This window comes from Rhinolophus sinicus, chromosome 4 (genome assembly GCF_057876585.1).
Source record: "Rhinolophus sinicus isolate RSI-liver-muscle chromosome 4, RSI-T2T, whole genome shotgun sequence".
Classification (NCBI taxonomy): Eukaryota; Metazoa; Chordata; class Mammalia; order Chiroptera; family Rhinolophidae; genus Rhinolophus; species Rhinolophus sinicus.
Genome location: NC_142504.1, coordinates 84239737 through 84260311, shown reverse-complemented (window position 1 = coordinate 84260311; position 20575 = coordinate 84239737). Strand labels below are relative to the sequence as shown.

The following is a 20575-nucleotide window of genomic DNA, read 5'->3' as shown; positions in this document are numbered from 1 at the left end:
AAGCTTAGAGGAGGAGATCTCTGAGCTAAGTTCTGAAGGATGAGAAAGTGTTGTGCAAGTAAACAGTTGTGGAGAAGATGGAGGTGTGGAGGTGAAAGCGAGCAAGGCTCTTTAGAGGAGCCCTGGGTCGCATAGTCTGGGATCCCAGGTCTGATGGCTGTGGAGCCGGGAGGTGAGGCAGAAGAAGCAGGTTGGGGTCAAATCATAATGGAACATGTGTGTTCTGCTGGGAAGTTTAACTTTTCCCTAAAAACAAGAAGTTTTTAAGCAGGGTCAGGTTTACCTTTCCTAAAGATCTAAATGGAATATACACAATGAAAACAATTATTGAAGTAAGGCTGTGGCATGGAGCTTGCCTTTTCTCCTTAAATTTCTATTACTGTGGTTGATGTTTTATACCAATAGTGTGACCTGTGTGTTATTTGTTTACATTTTTAACTATCCTCCAGGGTCTCTTACACTTATTATTTTATCCAATGCTAGACTCTTATTTCTTCTTTTTGATTATTGTACTTTAAGCACGGAAGAGGCATTTTAAGAAATGCTTTCTGATTTTGAAAGTTATACCGGTCATAGGTAATTTTAGCCTTTGGATTGCTAAACCAGTCACTGCCTCTGAGTTTTCATTTCTTTGACATAAAGACGTACATTTGATATAGTTGACCTCTCTCTCCTCCTGGAAATACTTTCTTCACTTGCCTTCTAGGACACCGTTCACCTAGTTTTCCACTTAGTATGTTTTGTTAGTGCTTCCCTGCTCTCCGTCTCACCTAGCTCCATGCCCTACCAGCCCAATCTCTAAACTTTGTGGATTTCCAGGGCTCAGTCCATGAAACTTGTCTTGTGTGTTTTTTTTTTTGTTTTTTTGTTTTTGTTGTTGTTAATATTCACCCTCTCTGTGATCTCATCTAATCTAGCTTTAAGTATTATTTATACACTGGAGACTTAAAACTTCATATTTCCAGCCCAAATTGCCTAATTGATATATCCACATGGAAGTTTAATAGACATTTCAACAGACATACCATTCGAATGTTTGGGTTTTCTCCTAAAAACACCCTCCCATCTCAGTTAATGGCAGCCCCAACTGAAAGTTGTTGGCATTAGAGTCTGTTTGGTAAGACTTTAGTTGTAGAGAGCATATTTCTGTTATAATTAACAGATAGGGATTTACTATAGTGTACTAACAGTTTATAGAATTATTGGGAAGTTTGAGGAAAAAAACTTTAGGTTAAATTTTCAGTAATGAACCCCAAGCTACACCTCAGAATCCACAACCAAGGGGCGCGCTGCTTTCTCCACGATTGGGGAAGCCACTAATTCTAGAGCCAAAGTGCCATTGCCATGGTCAAGAAATCACCACAGTCAGGAAGCTGCTTGTCCAAATACAGCTTCAGGACATCTTAATTGCTCCAGTCAGCAAAAAGATAGATCCATACCCTATCTCTCAACATCCACTAAGCTTGTGCAAAACGACTGGAAGTTCTGCTGCTAAAAGAAAGGAAAGGAAAGGAGAGGGGAGGGGAGGGGAGAGGAGAGGAGGGAGAGGGAGGGAAGGGAAAGAAAAAAAAAAAGCATCTAAACTATGATGCCAGCAAAAATAGCAGAAACAGTGAAAATGAGACCTCTACTTCATTTATGGCTTCCAAGTCTCATGCAAGCACACTTGATTGTCTGTATTTAAATCCAGAACCTTGGTTTCAAGAGACTGGAAAACAGAGAGGTTTTGGTTGACTCTTTCCAGCATCTACACTCTGAGAAGGCATAGTGAAAGGAGGATGAAATAGATATTGTGCCCCAATTTACCATATCCATCTATTGTTTTCAGTTAAACATTAATTCTTGTATTATTATAGGATACTGGTATAACTGCATTTTACCAAGATCTCAAATTATAGTGGCTTAAAGCATGGTAGAGCTTTATTCCCCTCATGTAAAAATGTGACCTGGTAAAGAGATTCTAATTTGAGAAAACACTAAGGACCCATGCTTCTCTATTTTTATTTTTTTTTGCTTGGCCATCCTTGCAGGTTCAAGATGGCTCATGGCTGTGTCCAAATTAAAGGACAAGCTCTTTCACCTTCTAAAGCACAGTTTGGATCTCCCATGTGTAATTTTTATTCACATCCCTTTGACCTTACCTTTTCATGTGGCCATACCTAATTGCAAGAAAGGCAGGGAACTGTCTTTCTTCAGGGCAACCCTATGTTCAACCATAAATTCTCATACTAAAGAAGATGGGCAGAGGAGATATTAAGGGTACATCCTCTGAGATAGTGTCATCTTCAACTTCTATCTTCGCACCACACATCCAACCCATTGACAAATCCTGTTGGTTATGTCTTGAAATTATATCCAGAATCTAACCACCACTTCTCACCCCCCCTACTGCGACCATGCTAGTCTAACAAACTATCACTCTTCCCTAAATTCTTGCAGTAACTTTCTAAATGGTCTTCCTGTTTCTTCCCTCACCCACCCATCCAAGTCTAGTCTCAACAAAACACCAAGTATTATGTTTAAAATATATAAATCAGGTAATATTAGTCTTGTCTAAATTATCCAGTGTCTCCCCATCTGTCCTCCAAGGAAAAGCCAATATCCTTGGGATTACTTACCTGATGTTGCCTCTATTACTGCATTCTTCTTTATCGCCTACTCCTTTCCCCCAGTTCTCTCAACCACTGTGCCTTCTTGCTGCTCCTTGAACACTCCAGCCTGGAGAATACACTAGTCTGGTCCATTTACACTTCTTGTTTCCTCCACCAAGAAGAATCTTCCCTGTTTATTCTCATAGCTCATTCTTTTAATTTTTGTCCGTTCCCCTCCCTAAGAAACATTCCAATCAACATTCTCTTCACCATATATGAGAGTCCCTGTTTGCCTCATTCCTGCCAACAATGGGTATTATTGTTCTTTTCTGTCTTTGCCAAATCACTAGATAGTAAATTATGCCTTATTGTTTTTCATTCAATTTTCTTTGGTTACTGTTTATATTGAACATTGTATTAAATTTGAGCAGTTGCAAAAATCTTTTGTCAAATGTTTGTTAAACTGTTTTGTGTATTGGTGAAGTGACATGTGATTATTATTTTATTAAGTCATCTCTTTAAAAGAAAATTATAAACACATAAGCTGCGTTTTTTAAAACTAGCATTTTAATGGAATTTAAGTTTTTTACGTATTTTTTTTCTCCCTTTTAGGTTCAATCTGATGCAGCACAGAACTATACGGTTTTCTATTCAATAAGTGGCCGTGGAGTTGACCAAGAACCTTTAAATTTGTTTTTCATTGAAAAAAGCACTGGAAATCTGTATTGTACTCGGCCTGTGGATCGTGAAGAATATGATATTTTTGATGTAGGAGTTTTATTAATATACATGACTTGAAATGACTAAACCATGTTTTTTTCTGATACTTAACTCTTTCTTGTCTTCTTGCACTCTCTTCTTAGAGGCTATCTTAAAGTCAAAAGAAGTAGATTATGCAATATTTTGGAATACTTGGTCTGCTCTTTATCTCAACTTCTGTTAGGTACACTTGAAATGAAGCAAAGAGTTTAACTGTATTTGAATGTAAATTCCAGTAAGTTTCCAGGAGTTGTTTTTGCTTATGAGATACTCTCGCTCTCTCTGGTCATGATACAATTCCTCTCTCCAGGACATGGACACAATCTTCCCTCTTCTCCTCTAACTACTTTTTTTGGTCTTCTTTCCACAAGTATGATTCTCTGATCATATCTGAGAACTAGATAAGGAGGTAAAAGTGGGAGATCAAGGGTTAGTAAACTAGCATTCTGAGATGGATGTGCTTACTGTCAGTGGGAAATAACTCAGACAATTTTCAGTGTAATATGGTAAATGCGGTGGGGTCATGTGGTCATCCCTGTGGTGCAGGGACAGTGATTTCCCATAAAGAAGCAGTCTCCTTCTAGAAGAAGGAAGAGATGCTGGGTAAGCAAATGTGACTGATGTCCACCACGTGATATTTCTTAGCTTTCGGTTAGAAAATTATCAACTGTATGTTATAATCATATGCTGAATAGAAATACATTCTACTTGGCATTCCATTGCCTTTAATTAATTAGCAATGCAGAAATTGGTAAATATGTTTTGTTAGAAAAACCCTTCAAATGTGTCCTCTATTTGGTAAAACAGTAAAAGTGCTTTGTAGTTCCAAGATTGGGAATCATTGCTTTATTTAGATGATATAGTAGAGATTTTTCCCATTACAGTGAGTTTGATGTTCTCCCCCCAAAACTTTCTGATTATAGAGAGAATAAGGAATATAATCTTAGTCTATACGTTCACATTTAATTCCTCAATCTAATTGACAGAGTTGTCTCTGACTTCACTGTACTCTGAAGTTTTATTTGAAGTATAGCCATTTCTACCAAACACTGGATACTCTTTACTGTATCTCCATTTGATGACTAAAAAAACACGGAATAGAAAATTTTAAGTCATTTCTTATTGACAGGATTTGCAAGGAAGGTGGTAGATAAAGCATAGTATTCTCTCTTGCTAGGATCTTATATTAATGGCCTATTGAACTTGCTTTTTTTCTGTTTTTCAGTTGATTGCTTATGCATCAACTGAAGATGGATATTCAGTAGACTTACCGCTTCCACTACCCATCAGAGTGGAGGATGAAAATGACAACCACCCTATTTTCACAGAAGAAACTTACAATTTTGAAGTTTCAGAAAGTAGTAGACTTGGTAAGACAACATTTTTGTATTGAACTATTTTGTGCATATTTTCTTTGGCCATTTGTAGTTTTCATTGTATGAAATGTATGTTTATTTCCTTTATTCTTATTTTCCTTGGGGTTTATCTTTTTCTTAACTATTTTTTTTAATCTACATAAATCTGTTCTTTATATATTAAGGATATTAACTTGTCACATTGCACATATTTTCTCAGTGTATTGTTGCTTTTTAATTTTATTAAAGTTCTTTTTTGAGATACAGAAATTCAGGTCTTTCATTTAATTAATCCATATTAGACTTGAATGACTTTTTCCTTTCTGACTTTATGGTGAGACAATTTTTAACAGTAAAATGTATTATGTTAAATATATATGTGTACATTTTTTAAGACATTGAGTTTTTTATATCAAAGTCAGATCATCCTGAGATGATATTGGACCAGTATCTATTTACCAGAGTACTTTTCATCCCATCAAATCCAAATGACGTGTAAGTTAGGGGCTATTAAAGGACTTTGTGGTGTTGTCAATATGATACCAATTGGTTACAAAGGCAGATAATTTATTCAAACTTTGTACCATATTTGGTTTATACACTTAATTTCATTTTATCGTTATGTGGATTTATCAATTTTCTCACCTCAAGTAGACAATATGCAGGGAAGAGTGTACAGTAAAACTAAAATCAATATAGATATTTTTATTAGGTTTTATTTAGGGAGGTGTTGAATGACATCCACTAAAGATACAGTTGTGTAAAGCTCTTATTTCTTTTTCTTCTTTTAAATCTACTGTACTGCTTCTAATTTTAAAAGAATGCTGGAATAATTTTAGAAAAACTTAGATCACATGCTCTCCATCCTAAACACTTACTTTCACATGTAGACAACCAAATGTTTCAGTTTAGTTGGCTTTTAAATGTGGCATTCATGAAGTCTGCTGAGACTTGCAATGTGGGGAACAGCCACTCAAATAAAGCTAAAAGAACGTGGACTCAGTCATAAAGGATGACTTTGCTAACTTGTCTTTTAAGATTTCTTCTAGTTACTTAGATCTTCACTGCATTTTTATACTTGCTATTCCCCTTCATATTTTACTTTGATAGTTTGATGCCATAGATATTAACCTCTTTATTACATGGTACAATTACAAAAATAAATATCGTTGGTTTGGAGTTTACGAAACCTAGTTTTTGATTCAGAGTCTGTTATTAACTCACTGTGGGAACTCAGGGAAGTCCCTTTGAGTTCTCCGACCTGTAAAATGAGTTAATTACATAAGATGACCTATAATGTTTTCAGCATCACAAGTCTATGACTGTTACATTTTTCTTTTTTCAAAGAGGGATGATTGATTTCAAACTCTTTCTTGAGGATTCTGTTCTCTTCAGTATTAACAGGGAAGAATTAAGGACAAACACTTGGATGCAGATTAGCTCAGGGTACTTTAAGGATGTCACATGGGTAATTTCAGACCAATTATGGCTGTGAAACTCTTAACTAATAGGTGCTCTTGAGTTTGTATTAACTCACATGCAGAGAGTTTGGATAAAGGATGCTCAACTAATACTGAAGTATAACACTCATGGAAAGGAATTTTCAAGATTTTAGGAAGATTTTGTGTTATAAGTGAAGCAATTCTGTATCCAGAGAATTAAAATTGTGTTTGTGTCTTCCTGAGTGTCAGTAACTTTTCAGGAAGAAAACGTTATGTCTTACAAAGATTATAATTATTTTTTTCCTATGGAAACATAGACGAATAAAATTTACTTTCTTATGGTAAAAAGATTAATATTTCATGGCTTCATATTGATCCACTGCAGAAATCTTGTCATTAATTATAAGTATGTAATGGGAAATTCTCTACTATGTATAGTATGTATTATAAATATAAATATAAAAATATAGAGATATGCTAAGTATGTTTATTTACATGCATATATACACACATACATATTTAAGGATATTTTATAGTGACAAAATCATTTAAAACTAATATATCTTTGTGTTAAAAGTTTCACTAGACTTTTATTTCCTTCAAATACAATATTTCAATGAATATGTATATATGTATATGAATATGTATATATACATATGTATATGTATGTATGTGTGTGTGTGTGTATATATATATATATATATATATATATATATTTGTATGTGTCTATGTGTTGTCTCAGGTCAGCCTTACATATAATGCTATAAGCAAAGTGGATCTATGCATTGCATTTTCATGGACATTGGAACACTATTCTTACACTGTAAATACACCTGTAGGTATTCAATATGGGAAATCATTTACCAGGACAATAGTCTTACATTCCATACAGGTGACAAATATTAATAGCTCTAACTGAAGAAACAGTTGGCTTAAATTCTCCCTAGATGGTAAATATAATAAAATCCCTTCCTGAAAATTAAGTGGGACTGAGGGAAGAGGGGGTGTGGATACTAAGCTGGTAGAAAAGAACAAGACAAATCGGACTACCAAAAAGCAAAAACATCGTAGAAAGGAGACTGGGTCATGAAAGGTCAACTTAACCATGTATGCAATTATATCCCAGATCAGTCTTGATTTAGCTATTAATCAAAAGTTTAATTTTAAAATATCTGATTTACTCAGGAGACATGGTTTATCTCTCCAGCTAGGTTTGTTGTTGCAATTGTGTAGGAATGTTTATTGAAATTATTCTTGAATGCCATTTAAATAAACTTTTAGTAATCTACTATCAAACATTTTGAACTGTGAGCCAAGTAAAAATATACCTTGGTTCTCAATTTCATAGTATTTTATGTTATAAATTTGAAATCATTTTTATCAGTATTTTCTAAAGATACAATACCTCTAGTAAGAAATACATTTTAAAATAGGTTTCCACCATTATTGTTAAAATTTGAAAAGTGTAGATACTTCTAAACATATTTAACAATTCTGTAAATTAAAGACTCTTTTTTCTTAAACATGTAGGTGCTACAGTGGGAGTGGTTTGTGCCACGGACAGAGATGAACCAGATACGATGCATACGCGCCTGAAGTACAGCATTTTGAAGCAGACACCAAGATCACCTGGACTCTTTTCCGTGCATCCCAGCACAGGCGTTATCACCGTAGTCTCTCAGTATTTGGACAGAGAGGTAGCTTTCACACTCTGTAAAATATCATTGTACTGGGGGTTGAGGCTTCCCTTTCTCCTCTAATTACTGTAATTTGCTATGCTTTGGATTAGAAGTTTCTAATTTTATTTTATTTAGGCATAACATAATAAGAATCCCTGGATATGTTACCTGTTGTGTGTTTTTTTAAATATTACTTCTACTTCTTCATGTAAGAGAAACCATAAGTGATAGAAATACATAGTGATTGGTATTTAGGAGTAGAAACAAAAAGTATTTCTTATGAAAGTTGTTATTATTGAATATTATTTTATTTCTTGTGTGGCTAGTTGGTTCCAGCTCAGTTCTCATGTAGGACAAATTTTTTTATTTGTTTTACAAGCGTAGATCACAACCTCATCCCTATCCAGTTATTATAGATAAGTGTCTTTTTATCAGGAAAGGATTAGTTGAGGTAAGGTTTATGCATTACTACAAATCTGTAACACTATTTGGATGATAGTAATAGCATATTGTCATCTCATTTATAGCATTTTATGCGTAATTTTATTTGACCTTTATCATTTCTTTGTTTGACTAGACAGATGTGATATCTAACTATAGAGGAGAAATGTGATAGTCATTGATTGATTCACTTGATTTTGTCAGCCTATTTTTATCGTTGGCTGTATTATTAAAATGAGGTAGGTTAATCAATTTCATATGTACAAAATAGCTTTAGTGGAACACTTTAATGCTTCCCACTACAACTAGATTAAAATAAATAGAAGGATCAATGTGACTGGGAGAGACATGATGAAGAAGAAATCAGTAGGTTTTGATGCCAAAGAAAAAGAGAGAGATGGTGAGAACTTATTAAAAGGAATCAAAAGTAGTACCTAGGTTTTATTTATTTATTTATTTGTGTGTGGGGAGGCAGGACATTTTATGTGATAAAGCACATAATGGTAATAATTAATAGGAAAGTTTGAAAGGGACAATATGAATGTGTTTTTCATGTGCAATATGTGGAGATGATGTGGTAAGCAAGTGAAAATCAGGATTTCTTCCTCATTTTTTTCCAGATTGAAAAAATGAGGCTTAGAAAAGATCATTTTTTTAAATTAAAGTTTATTGGGGTGACAACTGTTAGTAAAGTTAACATAGGTTTCAGGTGTACAATTCTGTAATACATCATCTATGTATCACATTGTGTATTCACCACCCAGAGTCAGTTCTCCTTCTGTCACCATATATTTGATCCCCTTAGCCCTCATCTATCACCCTTTTCCCCTCTTAACCTCTGGTCACCACTAAACTATTGTCTGTGTCTATGAGTTTTTGTTTCTTCATTTGTTTATCTTGTTCCTTTGTTGTTTTCAGTTTTATATCCCACATATCGGTGAAATTTTGTGGTTCTCGACTTTTTCTGTCTCACTTATTCACTTAGCATAATGATCTCAAGATCCATCCATGTTGTTGCAAACAGCACTATTTCATCTTTTCTTATGGCAGAATAGAAAAATTAAGAATAGAATTACCATATGACCCAGCAATCCCTCTCCTAGGTATCAACCCCCAAAATCTGAAAACATTTATCCATAAAGATATATGTGCTGCAATGTTCATTGCAGCTTTATTTATGGTGGCGAAAATAAATAATTTAAGGTTACACAGCTTGTAAGTTATTTTGGGCATCAAACCCAGATCTGTTTGCCTGAACAGAAAAAAATCTAATGAGATTTTGTGGGGACTAACATAGGAAGTAAAGAAATGAACATGAGGGGTAAAGAAACAGTGCATTTACAGGAAGAAAAAACAGGGTATCAGAGTCCTGGGGCCTCTGGGAGGAACACTTCAGGGTGGGAATGTTGACTTCCGATGTGGAAGAGAGATAATTAAAATGGAGACTGGAAAAGAGATAGGAGGAAATAGAAAATGAAAAAGAAAAAACAACATAAGAACAGTAACATAGAAGAGAAAGGCAACAGAAATGATTGTGTCACAAACTAATGAGTCCATTTCATCATCAACACACCATCGGCAAAACTCCATTCCCAGAAGTATGTCAGCAATGATTTCCTAATTGCCGAATCCAACAGTTACCATAAGTCCCTGTCTATTGTCACTTACTGAAACTCTCTCTTCCCTTGGATTTCTGAGTTTCCTCCTGCTTCTTTGATCTTTTGTTTTTAGTGTTCTTTGTTTAGCCTTCTTATTTCCTCTTTGTATCCTCAGCTATTGGAATGCTGTTATGTCTTATATTCTCAGCTCTTCTTATCCTTTAACCTCTCCTAGATAATCTGATTTCTGCTATAATTTCAACCACCATCTATCTACATACTGTTGACTCCCAGATTGGTATTTCTGGCTATCCTGTAAGAATGAGACCATATATCCAAGGGCTTTTAGATCTTTCTCTTTAGATTTCCCACAGGCACATAAAATTCAATATATACACCAAACAAAACTCATTATGTTGGTCCCTCCTTGCCAACCTTGCTGGTATTCACTTCCTTAGAGAACAGTTTCTCCTGCGTTTCCTATATTGGTCGGTGATACCCCTGTCTGCTTATCTATTCCAGTAGGACACCTGAACATCATTCTCAACCCTTCTGTCTCTGTTAATTTACATATAGAATCTGTTATCCAGTCCTACTCTATTGACTCCCACCTAACTTTCCTGTCACCCTTATTTTCTGTTCTTATTGCCACTGCCTCAGATTTGGACCACCTGTCTGAGACTATTCCAGAAGCTGTGTATCTGCTTTCTTTGACTCCCAGTCAGCTTAGTCCAAATTATGCTCAACCTTCTTTAATAATATTCTTTCTAAAACTCAAATGTTTTTATTTCGTGCTCCCCCTATGACTCCTAGAAAACTTTTCCTTATTACCTGCTACTTAAAGCATAGTCTAAATTCTCAGTATGCCTCTTCATAACTTAACCTTTGCCTACCTTTTCAGCTTTATCCTGGTCTACCAAGTTCTTAGCAGATATACAAACCAGTAAATAAAAGCATGGATATACACAAATAGAAGAGTTTACAATTAAAGTTTCATTTCTAAATCTAAACAACAGTTTATAAAAGTAATTAAATATTTGCTTTCTTTTAGGTTGTAGACAAGTACACATTGATAATGCAAGTACAAGACATGGATGGTCAATTTTTTGGATTGACGGGTACGTCAACTTGCTTTATAACAGTACAAGATTCAAATGACCATGCACCTTCTTTCAGACAAAATGCTGTAAGTATATAATACCAAAACCTATTTCTGTCTATTGCCGTTTGTTATTTAATCTGAATTAGTAAACATTTATCATACTTTGAAGTATATGTGTTTATTTTATGAATAAAATTAAATAGTAGACATATAAAACTGTTTTGTTTATTCATAGTAGTATTTATATTACCACCCTGTTGTTAAAGGCCATAACATTAGTCTACCTTTGTAATGAAATTCCTCTTTCATTTAAAGATAACCCTTCATGAAACAATACCATTTATGATTCACAGTTTAAAAAATCTAGGCAAAAACTATAAAAACAAGTACTTTTGGAGTGAATGAAACATTTTACTTTCTTTGTAAAAGTTCTCTTTATGAAGTAAATGTTTAATGTGTTCTTCCTGTTGCAGTATAAAGTGTCAGTAGAGGAAAATGCAGTCAATGTGGAAATCTTACGAATACCTATTGAAGATAAAGACTTAATTAACACTGCCAATTGGAGAGCTAATTTTACCATTTTAAAGGGCAATGAAAATGGACATTTCAAAATCAGTACAGACAAAAAAACAAATGAAGGCATTCTATGTGTTGTAAAGGTACAGTAATAATGAATAATTGACATCTTGATAAGTTAACAAGTTTTAATAAACTAACGGTTTAATAAACTAAATGGTTTCATAGACTCTACAAGTTGCAAGAGAACTTAGTCTCTTTAGGCCAACGGTTCCCATCTAATGCCGCCTTTCTTCTATCATTTTTTTTGCCAATTATTAGTCAACTAATTCATGCTTGAACGTTCTTAATTATAAGAATCTCCTTATCTTCATTGGCAGTTTATTCAATATTTAGAGAGTTCTGATTCTCAGAAGTTCCTACTTCTACTGTGCCTAAATTAGTCTCCTTATATTCAATGTCTTTGATCCAGGTTTTATTGCTAATGCTGTACAGAACAGGTGTAATTCTTTTGAAAAGCTGTTATATCCATTTGAGATTTAACCTTTTCTAAGATAAATATTCCCTATTCTTTTAACTATTCTTTACATGATATAATTTAGAAATGCATATTCTCCTCTCTCTCTCTCTCTCTTCTCTTTGTCCCTCGCCTGGTTGTATCTGATTCTTTTAAATGTGATATAGTATTACATTAGACAACACTAAATGAGCTTATTCTTTCTTCTGTTTATTGTATTTGTCATTACACTGTTACATGTGAGGGTCTAGTTTATGAGCACAGAAAATACCCTGTGTGGGGGAGCACCCCTGGTTTTACATTCTTAGCCCAGAACAAAAATGAAAATTGTCCTGCATGCAGATATAGGCATCGTTCATTGAGTAAAGGAAGTTTATCTGCCAGTAACAATATGGCAGAGGCATTGGTACATAAACATTTCTATTTGAGTTATTTGCTCTGTAAGAATTTCCAGAGATTATGTCCTAAGGCTTGGCAAGTTCTGTCCAGATGTGAATAGTCAAATATATTTGTTTCAGATGACTCTCAATATCAAACCTCTCCCTATTTCAATTTTCTATAACATGATCTGCTCAAACTGAATACCTAAAAAAAAAAAAAAAAGAAGTTTTATAATTGAGAGAAATAGGAGAGGAAATAAGGAAATGGTACTAATATATTTTCCTCCTTATTGGCCCAATTCGATCCAGCCTTCATTTGGACTCTCCAGAAAGCAGAGCCCAATACATGGATCTCAATGAAGGTAGATATTTAGGGTGTGGATCCCAGGAAGCCAGAGTAAAATTGGGAAAGTAAGACAGAAAAGAATGAAAAGTCAATCAAGTCTGTGTTATTGAGCTAGTCACCTCTGGTGTTCAATCACTCAATGAACCATGTAGAATTTACTTCAGAATTATCCTCTCAAAGATGGGTACCTGGGGAATTTATCCATCAACTTCCATCCTCCATACCCATGCCTGGTTGTTTGAAGGTTACCCCTGCGAGCCTCAACTCTCTTGATCTTCTTGGCTGAGCTGTGCCTGCCAAGGGAGCTCTCTGGCTTTGGAGGAAACCTTGACTCTGAAGAGCTGAATGTGTGTATGCTTGAGATGTGAATTTATCAGCACAGATGAGGGAGGCGTCCACCACGCTGCAGCTGAAGGAGGGGTGGGCTGAGGGGCTGTGGTAAATAATTCTTTTGAAAAGGGCAGCTATGCATCTACTACAGTTTCCAAAGCTGGACACATTTATGTAGCACTGGCTTTTACTTCAAAATTGATGTGATTGGCAACAGATTTTTGTAAAAGATTTCTCCCGACATCTTCATCTATGCACCTCCCCCACTTTCGCCCTCCCCATCTTGACTTTTATCTGGAAATAAGTCAAAGGAGTAGTTTGAGATATGAGATGGATAGATCATGCCCACTGCAGTAGCTCAAGTCAAAGACCCAAGCTCAGATTCCCTGGAGGGAGAGCAATTAGATGATGATACTTTATTGCTTTTCCTCTGGCTCAGTTAAAATGTCCTCCCCAATAAAATTTGTATGCATCTGTTTTCATTATTTTTAAACAAAAGATAGCTACACTTATATTTATAATTACATTCCAGTTCCTACACGTAGGGAATATTTTTGGAATTTTAAAATAGTTACCATTCACTGAGTAACGTTTATGTCACAGGGAATGATATTAGGCACCTCATGAAATTTATATATAGTTGTCACATCCCTTTAGGATAAGGTATTATTACCATTTTATAATTTTAGAAGTACTTGTTTATAGATTACTTTTTTGCACACTTTCTGTTAAGATTTTATATCAGGATCCGGGTTGCTTCATAAACATAATTTATTTTTCTTCTTTTTGCATACTCTGAAATTGTAAAAAGACAAGAAACATTTGATGAACAGATTAAGAGATTTTTAACCTTTCCAGCAACCCTGTAGTTGTTCCTATCAGTGAAGTAACGTGCCCCAATTCATACAGGTCGGAGGTGATAAAGCCAGGATACAAACCCAGATATTCCTGATGCAGAACCCTTCCTCTGAACCACTGTGCTCTTCTCCTTCCAGCTGGATACCCTTGGGCCATGTTCCCCTCATGTCTCCTCATTTGCATATTTGGGTTACTTGACTTGATAAAGCCATGACTTCAGCTGTACAGCGGGCTTTCTCTTTTTGGAACTTCAATTCATTTCTGCTTCTCTCAGTTTACTGTTTAAATGATCTCCTTCCTCTGTCATTATCACCTTTTTTGCTAATCTTACCTTTTATCTTTCTTTGAGTCATTCATAACATGCTCTAACATTTTGGCCAATGGAACTTGCGTTCGCCATGTTATGACTTCCTTTCCATAGTGTGTGCAAACCTTAGAAAACCTTAGTTCATCACAGAGCTCCTTTGGTAACCACATTGGTCTTTAAAAGTATCTTATCCTTTTCCTTGGTAAAGATTTGTGTTTGTGTACTTGCTATATCTTCGAGAACTTTCTAACCTTTATGATGTATCTTTTATTTTACAATCAAACATTGTATAATCAGGGCATTTGAAATCCATCTTTCTGTCCTGTAGGTTACATACCTGATGGTGACTAACCTTCACCATCCTGGTTAAAGTAAAGAATCACATTGTGATTGCGCTGGAGGAATCCTTTAGCCAGGATTCTGTTTAGGATAGGAGTGTACTTTTCCTTCTTTCTTTCTTTTCTTTTTATATCCTAGAGGATTAAATAATCAGGTTAAACCAAAGATTGCTCGGGTATACTTCTTTAGCTGAACAAGGCTTCCAAACGTTGCCTTGTTAGTTGGTGTCTCCTATTATTACATCATTTTGACTGTTAACAAAAAACGCAACACTATTCCCTTCATTTACCGGTGTGACAGTTTGAGAGATTGAGAGATTACTAAAACCAAGAGGGTAGAGTGCTTATTATGTGCTACAATGTTAAATGTTATTCTTACAATAATTGTACAGAAAAGAAGACTTAGTTTTCTCTTAGAGAGAATGAGAAACTTTCCCAAAATCACACAGGTAGAATGTCATAGAGACAGAATTTGTACCCAGGTCTCTTTGATTCCAGGTATATGTTCTTAAGCACTGTTATATTGCTTTGCATAGCTATATGCTTTTGGAAAGTTAGCCTCTGTATTATCTGTAAAGAATAAGTAGTATTTCTCTCTGCCTCCCTAGTAGCTATTCAATATAATAATGAAACTGAAAGCACTTGGTAAACTATAGGATATTATTATTATTATTATTATTAATTTTTAAAAGTATTAACACGTTCTTGGTACTACTGTTTGTAATAAAAAGATAATTTGTATCTTAAAAATATATAACTTTTTTGGCACCGTAGAGACTGAGTTGGTACAGTCTTCAGCTGAGTCCTAGGTAATCTTTCCATCTCAGTGATTATTTCTATTTCAGCAGCAGCAGCAATAATAGTGCATATATATGGGCTTGAGCGAGGAAGCTATTGTTCTTGGTCATTCTCAACAGACAGGGTCCTTAGCTCCACAACACAACACCTCATTTTACTGGGAGTTGTAAGCATCTCGGTGCAGCAGTAGGATATTTTTGAACAATTTTTTTTCAATTAATGAAACAAAAAGTTACCCCATCGTGGAAGAGAATCATGTTTTTTCATTAATCATTGATTTCGTCCCAGTGGATTTCTAATCTTGTAATTTTAAGTCACTAAGACAATATCCAGCTAAGCCTTGAAAAATTGCATAAAGAAATTCTAAGGCTTTAGCAAGTGGCTCTGGATCCAATAACTGTACCTCCTCCAGTGCAGCAGCTGTTTCCTAAATTTGCATCCATTTCTCACTGTCAACAGATGCTCTGACTCTCTGCATGATCATACACCAACACGTGTGATTTGCGAGATAGTGTTCATTAGCAACAAATAAATAGATATTAATTTGTTTTCCCTCTTGACTCTGCAGTTTCTGGGATAGTCATTAAAACACCAAAAAGCGTTTCACATACTTTTTGTGAATTCTAAGATTCAGAAATTCTCTTGACTTCTTAGTGGACCCATGATACTAGTATCTCAGCCTGATAATAGCTAAGTGTGAAGAAAGGTTTGAAACAAAAATTTTACTCGTCAGTTTTGATTTTGTTCCATGTTCAGCCAGTGATTATTTTGATAAGCAGAAAGAGAATCAAAGAAAAAATGCTTCAACTTTCAGTACAGTATAAAATAACGTTTATGGATTTTGCTTAATCTGCTCTCTGAAAATCAATTATAATCAAAGGATTGATGTAAAAATTTTTAGAGGCTGGTGCACTGTTAAGCCATGTAGAATAGCAGAGGAATTATAGTGTGGTGGTTAAGGAAATGAACTCAAGCCAGACTACCAGGCTTCACACTCCAGCTCAAATGAGATTCTTTTAGCCTTGGGAAAATCAGTTTATCTCCTCTTCTCCACTTTGCTGCTCTGTAAAACAGGGATGATGATGATAATAGTACCACGGAACATGTCATGTTTCTCTTACTTAACTGCATTTTTACGATGAAAGTTTCTTTAGACAAACTACAGACAATATCAAAGTATCATTCTCAAATTGTCAAGATATAATTTTCATAAAAAACAGATAGTGAGCATGAGTAAAAGTTCTACTTAACTCTTTAAATGAAGGAGCCAGTAAGGAGACAAAACATATTCCTAAGAAGAAATGAGAACCTGGATGGGTTTTGATAAAAGGAAAAGCTGAAATAAGATTGGTCAGTTACATGCCTGATAGGGCAATTAAAACATGCACTGGAAATATCTTTTCTATCAGAGAGAAAATAAGATCATTGCACATCTTCAATTTTGTTTAAGTTGACATCTAATTTCATAAGCTCTGTAAAATGCCTGGGCCCTACTCAATAGTAAATAATAAGTGAAACAAAGTTGCATTCTCCTAGACTGGTCTGTTAGTACCCTAAAGCAGGGACATAAGAACACTTATCTTTTTACATTATCCCCAAGTTCAGAATAATTTTCCTTAGTAGAATGAACTATAAAAATACTTAAGAAATTGCTTTTCCATAACTCTATAAAACACCTGCAGAAACTTGTGGACTATTCTTGCTAAGGGCTTAGTGAAGAATCACCTCTCTCTTTAGTGAAAGATAGAAGTCAATATTGACTAAATGGGAAACTGAAATTTTTGTAGCCTTGTTCATATTGAAAAGTGTTTACATGCTATTTGAAATATCAAATGTATTTTACACTCATACTGATGTACATGTGTGTTTTTTTAAGCCACTGAATTATGAAGAAAACCATCAAGTGGTCCTGGAAATTGGAGTAAGCAATGAATCTCCATTTACCACAGATATTCCATTCAGAGTGACATCTATGAACACAGCTTTGGTCACAGTTCTTGTGAAGGATCAGGATGAAGGACCTGAATGCAACCCTACAGCCCAATATGTATGGATTAAAGAAAATTCAGCAGTGGGGTCAAAGATCAATGGCTATAAAGCCTATGACCCCGAAACTAAAAGTAGCAATGGTTTAAGGTACAAAGAAATCTATAAACACATACTGATAATATTTAAAGTAATTGAGACAGTAACATATTCTAATACATTTTATCTTTCTAAAGGCTATTTTTTATTTTTTATCAACAGGTACAAAAAATTGTATGATCCTGAAGGGTGGATCACCATTGATGAAAATTCAGGGTCAATCAAAACTTCCAAAATTCTGGACAGGGAGGCCGCAACTTCCAGAAATGACTTATATAATATTACAGTCCTGGCAATAGGCCAAGGTAAACAAAAAAGTTTTCACCTGGTATTTTATAAAGGAATTGCAGAATAATGCAATTATTCCTGTGATAAATACATGGAATTTTTAGATATTACTTTAAAGACTCTGCTCCTATTTCTCCTAATCAGCTATCAAGGTAAAACTACTTAGAACCAACAAGCCGTGTCTTAATTATTTTTATATCCCCAGCAAGATGGGACCTTAAATGCTTATCGATCTCTATGTTAGAGGACAAAGATGAAACTGAACTCTGGGACTAGATGAAATGTTCTCACCAGACTCTTCTAAAACTCTTTATGTCACTTTAAATTGAGCCTTTAAATAGCTCAGCTGACTATTAGGTCAAAATGATTCTTTGCTTGAATTCTGTTCCTTAAAGTAAGCCAGAGCTTCTCAACCCTGGTTTCATGTTAAAATAATCTGTGACACTTAAAAAAAACATCAAGGTATAGACACTACCTTAAACTAACTGAGTCAGAATCCCTCATTGGAGAGTCGAAGCATCATATTTAAAAAAAAAAAATCTCCCAAGGTGGTTGGAATGTGTATTCGATTTGGAACAGCTTTTCTGTAGTCTCTTTTCTGCTTATTAACATCTGCACCAGAAAGAACCCAAGGAAATAGAGTTTGAAATTCAGACATTTATTTTTACTTTTTGGTAATAACTCTGGTAAAAAGTTTATTGACAGTTATATCTGATATTATCAATGGCAGTTCTCATTTTAGATGATCTGCAGTTTTCATTTATCCATCCATGTTCTTACTTACCATTTCTTCTAATAACCCAGGGTTTATTAAAAATAACCATGTATCATATTTAGAATCTAGTTGATTGCTATATTTCCTTAAGAAGCTATAAAAAACTTTACAAACGACACTAAGCCTTTTTCCTTTCTTCCTAGATGGTAGATCATGCACTGGAACACTTGTAATTAACATTGAAGATGTAAATGATAATGCACCAGAAATACTTCAGAATTATCTAGTCATCTGCAAACCAAAGATGGAGTATACTGACATTTCAGCTGTTGACCCTGATGACCTTGTCCATGGTGCACCATTTTATTTCAGCATGCCAAACACTTCTCCAGAAATCAACAGAATATGGACCCTCTCCAAAATTAACGGTATTCAATGAAAAAATTACGATTAATATGCTCTGAAATAACTGAGAATGGATTTACTTATTTACTTACATGAAACATGTAAAATTGATTCTCATTAACGTATTTTAGAAGCCTAAGTTAAACTTTATCAAATATTGTATGGGGTCTATGTTATATATTGTCCATAAGCTGAAAAAAATCATAATTTTCATGAAGGCAAAATTTACTTTTACCACAGACAAAAAAGCTTTGCTAAAATATTGGGCAACTTATTCTTAAGTTTTATGTTTATTTTTTATTTTCATTTTTTGTTGTTTATTAAGTAACTCCAGTGAGGTGATGAGAGAACAGAGGATGGGCAATTTAAGTTTGCTTGCAAGCAAACTCTGGAAATGTGGAATCTGAGTGTATGGGACAAGCACCCTATAGCGTGTTGGAAGGAAACATGGTGGGATATGGACAGAGGTCTGACACTGGTGCTTTCAGGGCAGTCTCCTTGGCAGTGATTTCTAGGCGGTGTAGTTCAGCCACGGTTCACTGCTTCTTTGTTACTGGGTCATGCTCTTTCTTGCACCTGGACTTCACTGTATGCTGTCCCTTTAGCCTAGAATACCTCCCTTCCTATTTCTTAGCTTGATATTAAGTCATAATATTTAGGGAGCACCTACTATCTACAAGGCACTCTTCCAGACCCTGGGGATATATACAGAGATTAACAACAAGACAGACATGACTCCAGCTCAGATGCTCACATCTAGGAACTCTTTCTCGAAGTAGAAGGATTAGCACCATGACCTTTTGCTACCTTTATATAGTGCTTTTTCACGTTGTATTATCGTCTGTTTACATTTCTCCTCCAATAGATAGATGAGTTTCTCAAGACATTTGTAGTACATTTTTGTATTTCCAGCACCTAGCCCAGTGTTTAGTGGATGCTAACTGCTTAATACATGTTTGTTGAATCAATAATACATTAATAAATATGCAAAAAAAAAAAGGGGGAAAATACTAGGGTAATAAGGAAATCAGTGTTGTTAGACTTTAGAAAGTTTTAGTAGAAATACTGTGAGATTGGGTGGAAGGAAGTATGGAATCTGGTGATGGTACCAGGCAATGGAGAAGGGCTTTTGTACAGTAGGTGGCAGCAGGTATGCATCGGGGGTACACAAGTAAGACAATACTGCATCCAGATTTAGGTTAAAAAGGTGACATTGGTGACAATTAGGAGGACAATTTGAAGAGGGCAGAGCTGAGTTGCACGGAAAATCAGAGGCTGATGCACTCGTATGAATGAATGAGACATGACTTTGGCTCAGTTTGTGGTCTTGAGGGAGCAGAGGGATTTGAAGGATCTTACCATAGACACTGTATGATCCTGAAGGGTCAACATAAACCCAAGGAGTAATTCACATTCCTTGGGGAAGCTCCAGGAATGAGGTGCAGCCAAAAATCTTTGAAGTCCTTTTAAGCACGGCTTGTGATTTACAGATGACGGCCAGGATGTGCATGATGCTGTTAATATTTTGTCATTTCACTTAGTGCATTGCAAAAACTCAGGAAGGTTGTAATTGTCATTGAAAGTGTGTGGAGCTTTGGGGTCAGTTGATAATAAGGTCATTAAAATAAGGTATTGAGACTGTTGGAGGAAATAGCACAGTTGGTAATACGTATTGTTATATAGAATAGCTGTTTTTGCGTAAGCCTTATGGCTAGCCTAGGTGAC

General features: G+C 35.1%; 1 protein-coding gene across 2 annotated transcripts in view; it reads left to right on the top strand.

Moving 5' to 3' along the window:
* DSC3 (desmocollin 3) overlaps positions 1 to 20575 on the top strand; it is a 46840-nt gene that overhangs the window by 14225 nt on the left and 12040 nt on the right. For both annotated transcript variants that reach the window (XM_019741195.3, XM_074340199.2), the window contains exons 5-12: positions 3204 to 3359; positions 4576 to 4720; positions 7678 to 7844; positions 10917 to 11051; positions 11441 to 11626; positions 17234 to 17493; positions 17605 to 17747; positions 18649 to 18873. In XM_019741195.3, coding sequence (XP_019596754.2) covers positions 3204 to 3359; positions 4576 to 4720; positions 7678 to 7844; positions 10917 to 11051; positions 11441 to 11626; positions 17234 to 17493; positions 17605 to 17747; positions 18649 to 18873 — 1417 coding nt within the window. The remainder of the gene's footprint in view (positions 1 to 3203; positions 3360 to 4575; positions 4721 to 7677; positions 7845 to 10916; positions 11052 to 11440; positions 11627 to 17233; positions 17494 to 17604; positions 17748 to 18648; positions 18874 to 20575) is intronic.